Source organism: Salvia hispanica, chromosome 5 (genome assembly GCF_023119035.1).
Source record: "Salvia hispanica cultivar TCC Black 2014 chromosome 5, UniMelb_Shisp_WGS_1.0, whole genome shotgun sequence".
Classification (NCBI taxonomy): Eukaryota; Viridiplantae; Streptophyta; class Magnoliopsida; order Lamiales; family Lamiaceae; genus Salvia; species Salvia hispanica.
This window is the reverse complement of record NC_062969.1, coordinates 6131817-6142629: the sequence shown is the minus strand read 5'-3', so window position 1 is coordinate 6142629 and position 10813 is coordinate 6131817. Positions and strand designations below refer to the sequence as shown.

At 37.1% G+C, this 10813-nt stretch overlaps 1 protein-coding gene across 3 annotated transcripts; it reads left to right on the top strand.

The window, feature by feature from the left end:
• The first annotated feature begins 2172 nt into the window (after positions 1-2172).
• LOC125187316 lies at positions 2173-8612 on the top strand. 3 transcript variants are annotated; one of them, XR_007170594.1, is made up of 10 exons: positions 2173-2510; positions 2794-5302; positions 5370-5474; positions 5643-5795; positions 6509-6672; positions 6754-6901; positions 7182-7304; positions 7456-7543; positions 7781-8113; positions 8191-8612. XR_007170594.1 is itself a non-coding variant. In XM_048083878.1 (9 exons), the coding sequence occupies exons 1-8, from the start codon at positions 2921-2923 to the stop codon at positions 7945-7947; spliced, it is 3330 nt and encodes a 1109-aa protein (XP_047939835.1). In that variant the 5' UTR covers positions 2173-2920; the 3' UTR covers positions 7948-7993; positions 8191-8612. The 3 variants fall into 3 exon arrangements, 1 of the variants encoding a protein (XP_047939835.1); XR_007170593.1 differs by having other exon boundaries at positions 2173-5302; XM_048083878.1 differs by having other exon boundaries at positions 2173-5302; positions 7781-7993.
• Positions 8613-10813: the final 2201 nt, after the last annotated feature.

The following is a 10813-nucleotide window of genomic DNA, read 5'->3' as shown; positions in this document are numbered from 1 at the left end:
TCAACTTCCAATGCATGCAGTCAATGCTGCCTAGCATACAGGAAAACCGTGGACTGTTTCGTGAAGACGAAGCAGCCGTTGACAATCGTCGGTGGTGGGTGCCGGAAGGAATTCCTCGCCGAAAGCAGAACGAACGCCGTCGCAAAAACTCTTGAGGCATAGGATTCCAGTTGACTCACCGACATGCAAATACTCGTCAAAGAGGTCAGCCGTTTGCCCGGTAGCAAGTTGTCGGATGGCACGAGTACACTTTTGCAATGCCGTGAGACTTTGCCGACCGGTTGCGTCTGCACCTTCTTGAAAGTATTCAACGCGGGTGGACAATGTGTTGACAATACGCATAAACAACCGTTTTGATATGCGAAAACGGCGCCGAAAGTAATCTTCTCGATACCGCTGCTGGTCGGAAAAATAGTCGGCAACGAGCCTTTCATGGGCTCCCTCTCGATCACGAGGGATGTAGCGACGTTTTGCTCTAGTTGGTTGAGGAGGAGGGGCGGGGGTATTGGCGGCGACATAGGCTTCATAGGCGGCACGATATTGTTCATAATATTCTTGTTCTTCGCGCTCCGCTTCCGCAATGAGATTGGTGAAATCCATTTTTGAATTTTTTAGAGAGAGTTTGGGTGAGAGAGGAAGATGTAGATGATTTAGTATGAAAAAGTATGAATGAGAGATAATTTGATGTGAAAAGTGGATGATGAATGTGTATATTTATAGATGATTTTGGGATTTGAGATTGGTGAAATCCATTTTTGAATTTTATTAGAGAGAGTTTGGGTGAGAGAGGAAGATGTAGATGATTTAGTATGAAAAAGTATGAATGAGAGATAATTTGATGTGAAAAGTGGATGATGAATGTGTATATTTATAGATGATTTTGGGATTAAAAAAAATAGAAAATTCACAAGAATCCAAAAAAAACGTCTATAAACGGCTCTATTTTTTTGGGAATCCAAATTTTTATATTTTTTTATTTTTTGGTATTATTTTGAATTAATTATGAATTTAAAAAAAAAAAATTAAAAATCGAATTTGCTAACGGCATAGCCGTTGGCCAATAAAAACACGCCACGTATGACTGCTCAGCGGCACGGACGTGCTCTTAGCTAAGAGCAGCGCCGTGCCGCTGTAGCGGCGGACGGACGAGCTCTATCCAGCGGCACGGACGGACAAGGCGACGGACGAGCACCGCTGCGGATGCTCTAACATTCTAATCCAAAATCAAGACCAAATCTCCACCCTTCAATTTTAAAGTGAGTGGATGAGATTGAACCTTACGAATTTCAATTAGTAGACAAAATATCAACAAAAGGGTAATATCGTCATTATGTTATCATATGATAATTTTCGTGAATGTTTTTTTATATCAACATAGTATATAACAAATATCAACAATATGACATAAGAATATCAACACTAGTACAAGAAAATATCAACACATATTTATTGAGATTTTTACATGGTTTTACTGAGATTTTATATGCATCATATTGAAATTTTTTGATTGATTTGTTGATAAAAATCTGGTTATCAACATTTACGAAAACTAAAATAAAAAATATCAAATTTCATCATCCGAACGTCGTCGAAACATATGCAGTTGAGATCTCGTTTGAATCCTTATAAAATTATCTTTAATTTGATATATTTTTTGCGAAAAAAAGTAATTTAAATCGAGAGAGATACATAAATTTAAAGTTTTAAGATAATTTTAATGAGAGAGAATTGACATTAATACCCTCTAATTTTATTTATTAATTTTCTTAATTAAAAATCCATGTGACATTATTTCAACCACCGGATCTTCTAATCTACTAATATTTAAGAATGAGATTGCTAATTAATTAACAATTGATCACTCCCTTATTGTTTAATATTCAAAAAATATTTTATAATCTGATATAAATAATATGCGCGGTGTATAGCACGGGTGTAATCATAGTTTAAAATAAAATTGATGGTGTTTTAGACGAAGACCCTAAACTAAATAATCAGATTTTTGATTAAGTTTCCTAGAAAATAGGAACAGAATTAGGAAGTAATTATAGGTAGGCTTCATTTAAGAATATGCTGTTAGAGCAGATAAATTGATGCCTATTTCCCAATAACTAGAAACCGCCACGTGTCCACAAACCTGGCAACTTCACCATCCCCAAACTCCAAAGCATTCCTCCCTCTCTCTCTCTCTCTCTCCACAGGTCCTCTCTCTCGTCATTTCATCACCATAATTTGATCCCTTTTTCCCATACACATATTTGCATGAATTAGGGATTATAATTATATATATCGCCGGACAACTACCTCTCAGTCAGTTATTTTTTTTCCTTGTCCGTTTTTTTTATGAGAGAGAGCGCACTATTTTATTATTTTACATTATTAGTTTTTGATCGAAGGAGGGTTGCGAGAGATCCACAAGGTTTGGGGGATTTTCTGGGGTTTTCATGAATTTTGGGTTTTGAGAAAAAAAAATTCAGGGCTCCGGTGTTGTTGGAATCCCCTGTTATCAGGTAATCTGATGTTTGTGTATTTTCGATTTCATGCGTATCCGAATCTGGATTTGTTAGGTTTAATTGGAAAGCTCAATTATTTGGCTGAAATGTTTGTTATTTTGGGATGAATCGGTGTGAAAGTGCGGATTTTGGTGTTGCTTTTGGCTATTGAATTTTCAAATGGTTTAAATCTCTTCGCAACTCATTCAATGTTAAAATTTGTCCTTTTTTGATAAATTCTTGTTACAAACCATCTGGCTGTTTAATGCATGAATTGTGGACCTTAAACGGATGCTTTAAGATTGGGATTGGGAACGGAGGAGTGTTTTGACACACACATGGGTGAATTCAATGTGTATAATTGAAGAGGTGGAGAATCTGAGCGAAGTAGAATTTGAGACTATCAACAAGTGCCAGCCTTCTCCTTGATGGATAGCCTTAAAATGGCCCCGGCAAGCGTCCCAAGCGCTGAGGAGAGTCAGCGTGTTAAATTCTTATGTAGTTTCAGTGGTAGTATACTGCCTCGCCCCCAAGATGGGAAGCTTAGATATGTTGGAGGTGAGACTCGGATTGTGAGTGTTCCGCGTGATATAACTTATGAAGACCTCATGGGGAAGATGAGAGAGCTCTACGAGGGTGTAACTGTTCTGAAATACCAGCAGCCGGATGAGGATCTTGATGCTCTTGTATCTGTTGTAAACGACGATGATGTCACTAATATGATGGAGGAGTATGATAAGTTGGGATCTGCCGATGGGTTTACTAGGCTGAGGATATTTTTGTTTGCTAATCCTGATCAAGATGGTTCTTTGCATTTTGGAGATGGAGATGAAAGGGACAATGAGAGGAGGTATGTGGACGCCTTAAATAGCCTTAATGAGTCTCCTGACAGGAAGCCACTTGGTGAGTCGTTGCTAGTTGGATCATTAGATGACGTCCAAGCTGCTGAGCAATACTTTACCCAGATGAATCTAGAGGGCAGCGTCCACGGCCAGAGAAACATGGAATTGCCGATGGCTCAGATGAATCTGCGGCATCTGACAATTCCTCACCTAGGCTCAGGGCAGCCCCAGCAAGCAGTTAATCAACGGTATAATGAAATGGAGGCTCCATGGAGTCCTGCGTACTACTCTCCTCGACAACCTATAGATCAGAGACCAGTTGCTGAAATTCCGACTTCACCTTCATCAACTCGTTATCGAACACCATATGGGGAATTTGATAGAGTACCTGAGGATTATAACCGACCTCCAATCAGTAATCATTCTATTTACGAGCAACAGCCACAATATGCAGACAATGTGGTGCTGATTCCACCTGGCTCTGTGGGCAACATGCTCCAAGGGTCCAATGTCTATGACGGAAACAGTGTTTGTGACCATTGCCGGGTGCCATTTCAAAGAAATCAAGTTTTTCACGATTCTTCTTGGAAGCCTGGTGAGCAGTCGCATCTAGAGCCACCAAACGTTGGAAATGGATATCTTCAGGTCCCTAATTCTTGTTCCGAGTGCCCTCGACACCGAGACGTATACATGTTGAATTCGGATGGAAACCTGAACCCTCCATACTACAGCAGGGATCCTAACGATCCCCGATCAATGTATTCTGAAACCCATGGTCATGAAAGAGGATGGGTTTCGCCGCATCTGTCAAATCCTTGGACTGAGGAACTGAGACCACAGCAATCTTTATCTGTGTCTGGAAGGTTAGCTGAAAGTTATATTGTGGACAATGGGATGAATGTTCCACTCGGGCATGGTAATGTATGTGATGGACACCATGTGCAATCACACTACATCCATCATGATGATCAACGCTATGCTCGTCCTGGAGTTGACTATGGCAGTCAAGGATTTCAGGATCCATCGGCAGCAACTGGATCACAGCTTCATTTACAGTCTTCGGAGGAGCGTGGTGTTCGCTTCGGGAATGCTCCCTATGCATATGGAGCTGATAATGTATACCAGGTTCCTCATGGCCATATTCCTTCACAACCTCTGTGGAGAAATGTTCATAGCCCATTGCAGGGCAGTCCCGCTTATGAAACACCTTCTTCTCAGCTAGTTAATGGCTCTGTTCCCATGGGCTTCATTCGTGGTGCTATGGAGGCAAGTCCCAGGGTGAGAACTGGTTTAGAGAATCAGAGTCCCTGGGCGGAGTCATCGCAGAAAGTTGTGGCTTATGATGGTTCTCTCATGTCAGACTTTCCTCATGTCCGGCCTGTGAAATTTCCTCCTCACGCCTACACTTTGGAGAATCACCATTCATCTCATATGGAACCTGTCCAATCAGCACCTGCGTTGACTACACTAGCTACTTCTAAAGATCCATTTCCAAAGTCTGATCCGGTCTTACTAGTTGATGATGCATCAGTGACTATGAATGTTGCTGCTTCTGGGATAGATCTCTGGAGTGGCTGTGAAACTAATAAACCAGCTATCATTAATGAGAATGATGCATATGATGGGAGCAAAGAGAAAACTAATGGAGCAGTGGCCAAAGATTCATGTGTTCGAGCATCCATTGAGAGGAAGTCAGATGCTTTAGCATCATCCGCTGTCATAAGTTCTGATGTTCCAAAATTTGCTATTGAAAATGGTGATGCTTTAAATGGCGACGAAACTAAAGCTGGTGCTCCTGAGCAGCAAGATGATAGATTAGAATTCTTGCCCGAGTTGATTGAATCTGTGAAGGAGGCAGCTTTACTGAGTTTGAAGGAGGTGAAAGCTAAAGTTCAAGAAGACTCTGATTTGGGCAGTGCGCATGATGCTGATACAAAGGATGATGCTCAAAACCACAAAGATGGAGTGGTATGGATCAAGTATACAAATGCTAGTGCATTCATGGTTGTCCTTAAATAACATTGTTGTTTTATAGGATGGCAACATGGAGTTGGAGGTAGATTCTGAAAATGACAATTTAGACCGCTCCAAGATAGAGTTGACAAAAGCTGAGGCAGAAGCACTTGATCGAGGATTGCAGGTTCTCATCTCTGTACTTGATTTTATGCTCATTACATCTGCTATTGTTTGTTTTTTTCCTGCCAATTGCGTATTTATATGCTATTTGGAAATTGCTTTCTTCATCAAAGACATCTGCATATTTAATCGATAACTGCCCTCTGATGTGCCACCTTCGCTAACTTTATAGACAATAAGAAATGAAGATCTGGAGGAAATTCGGGAATTAGGTTCTGGAACTTATGGTGCTGTATACCATGGGAAATGGAAAGGATCAGATGTAGCAATAAAAAGAATAAAAGCCAGCTGCTTTACTGGAAGACCATCTGAAAGGGAACGTCTGGTATGGCTTTTGACTTAATTACATTGTCAAAATGGTCTTTTCCTTTATAAGTCATGCATATTCATTTAGTAATCTTGTGCTGGTAACAGAATCTATTCCTATTTCTCCTTTGCATGCAAAAGAGATTTTGGTTGCCACTAATTGCCTCTGTTTTTTGGTTGAGGATGAGTGGTTTGGAAATAATAACACAAATTTTGTGTTTTGTTGTGAAGTTAATGTCAATGAATCCAAGCCAATTGTGATGCATGTTATATGCCATGAGAGTGAGACTCATAGGGTTTAAGCAAGTTGTCAATGCCTGTGACTGTGAGATATACTAGATCATTAGTTGACTAGAAAAGGCAACACATCTTCGAGAACTTTTCTTGGATGACAGTTTTTTAGTCCTCTGTACTGAGCATTTTACTTTCTGTTGGACAGTTATGATTGGCTCTTTATTCATTCATTAATTCAGTTATTTGAAGTTCCATGTGATGTTAGCAAACACTTGCTTGCATTAGTTAGCAAGTCAGCTGGAGTTATACTCAATTTTGTCAGTTCCTGTTGTGAAAAATGGATCTCGTGTTTTTCTGATGTATAATTTTTGTGGTTATGTATTTTGAACGTGTGGTGTGTGCTTAATTGGATCTCACTCTCCCCCACCCAGCCAACACCTCTTGGGTTCATTCATTACATTTCACATTGAACTCTGATTTCACCTACTTGATGCGTAGATTGCTGATTTCTGGAAGGAAGCTCTGATACTTAGTTCATTGCACCATCCAAATGTTGTCTCTTTCTATGGGGTGGTTCGTGATGGCCCTGATGGATCTTTAGCAACTGTAACTGAATTCATGGTTAATGGATCTTTGAAACAATTTCTTCAAAAAAAGGACAGGTATGGTACTTTACTGATTGGCCTGCACATTCTCATCAAGTGTTTACGTATGTGACTCTGTTTTGATTAACTTTTGAGCAGAACAATTGATAGACGTAAGAGACTCATAATTGCAATGGATGCTGCATTTGGCATGGAGTACTTGCACGGAAAAAATATTGTTCATTTTGACCTTAAATGTGAAAATCTGTTGGTGAACATGAGAGACCCACATCGTCCAGTGTGCAAGGTAGGTTCATTGACTTACCAAAAATTCCTGAAATTCTTTTTTGTCCATCACCATCTACTGCGTTTCGTGGCTCATTGTGGTTCAGAAGTTGAATAAAAACTCTGGGAAGACCTTTTGGACTATGCATGATGACAAGTATTGTTCATGAGTTTATGCTAATGTGACTTTGTTTGGACAAAATCCAAACTATTTTGTTGCTTTCCTTTTGGGTAGCTTAGTGGTTCTTTATGTGGATAATTTTTTTGAGAGCTGATTTTGTTCTTTTTGAATTTGAATTTAGATTGGCGACCTGGGCTTATCGAAGGTAAAACAGCATACTTTAGTGTCGGGAGGTGTTCGTGGCACATTACCATGGATGGCACCTGAACTCCTGAGTGGAAAGAGTCATATGGTGACAGAAAAGGTAATGATGGTCCAATCTCAGTCCCCCCAATCAAAAAAAAAGGAACAAGAAAGAATACTCCAACGGAAAAGAAGAAGACACCAACTTATATTGGAAGGGGAAACTATATCCAGTGTCACTGACTGCTAATTTATCTGTTTTCCCATGACAGATTGATGTTTACTCATTTGGGATTGTCATGTGGGAACTGCTTACGGGTGATGAGCCATATACGGATATGCACTGTGCTTCTATAATTGGTATGCAATTAATAATTTAGCAACCCCTTTCTTGAAATGCGTTTTTCTAATTGCCATGAATGCATAGATAGAACATTTTTGTTTATTTGTTCTTACGAATTAAAAAGTACTACATGCCTCTGTAGTCTATACGATCTGGCATTCTAGTTGTGTGGTATGTATCAAGTTGGTGCGTCTATATTAAACGTTTAACAACAGCAATTAGTTTTGTGAATGAGTTCTCTTTGTGGTTTGTAGGTGGGATTGTGAACAACACGTTGCGCCCACAAACACCTACATGGTGTGACCCGGAATGGAAGTTGTTGATGGAAACTTGCTGGGGTTCAGAACCAGCGGAGAGGCCATCGTTCTCAGAAATAGCTCAGAAGTTAAGAAATATGGCTGCAGCAATGAATCTGAAATGATGCTTTCACTGAAGAGAATTTTTAGACTTTTTGTGGGAGTACAAAGGTGTAAAGAGAAGCGTATACCTCCTAAAAATAATCCATATTATATTACCCTCTTCGTCCATGAAATGCAATAATATTAGTCTTTTGTTTGATGGAGCTTTTAAACACGCCTTCAGACGTTGTAAGTGCTTCGATTTTATGATTGACTCCGAAAATGTTAGAGATGCTATAATAAATTTTTGCTTTTTTTGGTTTCAGGCAGCTGGCTAATACTCTGTTTGGAAGATGGTTGGGTGTGGATGATGCTTCTCCTCTTCTTCTACCAGAGATGTGTAAATATATTTAAGCAATATGGAGTTTTACTTTCCCGTTTAATCCTCACCTTATCGTGTAAATTTCCACATTAGTGTAAATTCAACGCCCGATTATCGTCTTTGGTGCTCATCTTCTCGAAAGTTTTGGTACGTAGAAGTTGGCACGTTGCCAGAGAGTGATTTGTTGGTTAATAAATTTTGTAGGAAGCCTTCTGGTGGCTTAGGAGATGGAGATACTATACTCTTTTTCAAATAGGATTAGGAATGTTATGTGAAAGCTATTTATATTCCATTACATTTCTGGATGTCATATGTCAAGACTCTGTTTTTCGATTAAAATTGAATGAGGAATGATTTATTTTCTTAGTTTGTCTCGTTTTATATTCGGACTAAAAAAATGTGTAAGATTGTCAGACGGTTGATATATTGATCATTTTTTCTTCTAAATGTATCAAATATGTAAGCTTTACAAAAATATTTAACTCTTTATCTGAAAATTGAAAAATAATTAAAATTAAAATTGTAGGAGAGAAACTATTTCTATAAGGATAGTACATTGAGGTACAAATGCCAATAATTGGTGCAGTAAAATGATAAGGCCAAGTCTTTCTTGAATACCAAAAAGAGATGGATTTGGTGAGACAATGGGTTTGACGATAAATATGTCTTAATTAATTAAAGATAACTTGCAGTTTGCGGGACTGGGACACTAATTGAGATAGTAGTATTTAAAATACAAAAAGTGTGCTTATGATAGTGAAAGTGTGACTAACTTAGAGATTAATTAATCAATTAGGGTCTTCTCCAACGAATTATATTTGTGACGTTTTCTAAAAGATGCATGTTACATAATTGTGGCTTGTTTATTTGTCAACGCTAGTATTATGAGAGGGTGTTATCTTTTAGGACTTTTAGGGTTTTTTATATATTATTGCATGAAAAATCCTAGACTAAAAACCTTGATTTAGTTGAGTTCATGCCAATCATCAAGCAAGAAATTATGTCAAGACTCTAAGTCAAGATTCTTGAAGTGTGAAAGAAACAAGATAATTAGAGAAAATAAAAACTACTAGTGCAATTAATTCCATGGTGAATTTTTTCTCTAATAATATTCTCATAATTTTAGAAAAAAATGTAATTGTAACTAAAACTACAATTATGTATCTCATTTATCATATTGGATAACAGATATATTTTTTTAAAAAGCTAATTAATTAAACCCAAAGCCTATTGTGGCTACCAATTAAGTGGCACACAACAAATCGGTTGAGCCACTTTATTATAAAAATGATTACAATATCATTTAGTCTTCAAAGTACAACTTAAAGTAGCAATGATAATCTGAAGTGATCTGGCCATATTGATATGGTAATAATTTACATGCATGACCATTAGCATATAAATGCATAAATATAAATAAAATTAAACTTTATACAGAAAATCCTGTTAAAATATACCAATAATACAGCACCATAAATGGGGAGTAGAAAACTAATGAAGCAATTAACCATATTACATGAATCTAATGATTCATGAAAGCTAGGAAGGTATATAATTTAATTAGAATACGAACGGAGTAATAAAAATAGCTATGAAAAAACATATAACTAAGTACAAATTAATTTGTATATAAGTATAATTAAAGTTGTATCAGTAGGTAAAATTATATTTTTATCAGAAACTTTTGGTAGCTGCATCTACAAAAATTCATGGACACTAACTAGTCGACAGAATTTGGAAATTTATATGGTTGGTCAGTATTTTAATATGGAAGGACCGATAGTTCTCTACAACATGTCAATAGTATGCGCCTTTAATAAAATAAAATGAAGCATTTAAAATATAACAATAAATAAAGTCTCCTTCGTACATTACATAATTCCCTAACAGTGGTTTTGGTTCAGATTTCTATATACTATTATCCATATATTGTTTAATATGGATCAAAAGTCAAAATATAAAATATGCATATGTATTTTAGGTATGTCAGACTAATTTATTTAGTTTTGGGATCACCCAGTTTTGGTTCACTTTTTTAATTTATTTAGTTTTGGGATCACCCATTTTTGGTTCACTTTTTTAATTTTGGGCAAAGTTTGGATCATCGGATCGTATGTTCTCAAATTGAAACATGTAGTAATTTAGTATTGGACTGGATACAAAAATAACTAAATAAGTATCATTTCGATGTTAATTTACAAACTAGTAACTAATCAGTTATGATATATGAAGTGATGACTTGACACATAATTAATATATAAATTATTAAAGTATCAAATTTCTAAAGCTAATAAGTCATAGTAAATTTTTTTTATTGTAACTTGAAGTTAATCTCGTTATTGTCCCATCACTTTAGGACTTTTTTGGACGTCCCTATATTATTTCATTTGGATGAACTTGATATTAATCTCGTTATCGTCCATTTTTCTAAAGCTAGTTGAAAATCGTAAAACTATGATCAGTACTACTTATTTAAACATATTGGTTGCCAAAGTCTAATCATTACTACATAAGAATTTTCGTGTTCTCCGATGATTACTTGAAGTTAGTGAGGTTTCCATCTCCAA

Coding starts and splice junctions, on each gene's coding strand:
- LOC125187316 (XM_048083878.1), top strand. CDS start 2,921: ATGGATAGCCTTAAAATGGCCCCGGCAAGCGTCCCAAGCGCTGAGGAG. Junction 6,902..7,181: donor CACATCGTCCAGTGTGCAAG/GTAGGTTCATTG, acceptor ATTTGAATTTAG/ATTGGCGACCTGGGCTTATC. Junction 7,305..7,455: donor GTCATATGGTGACAGAAAAG/GTAATGATGGTC, acceptor TTCCCATGACAG/ATTGATGTTTACTCATTTGG.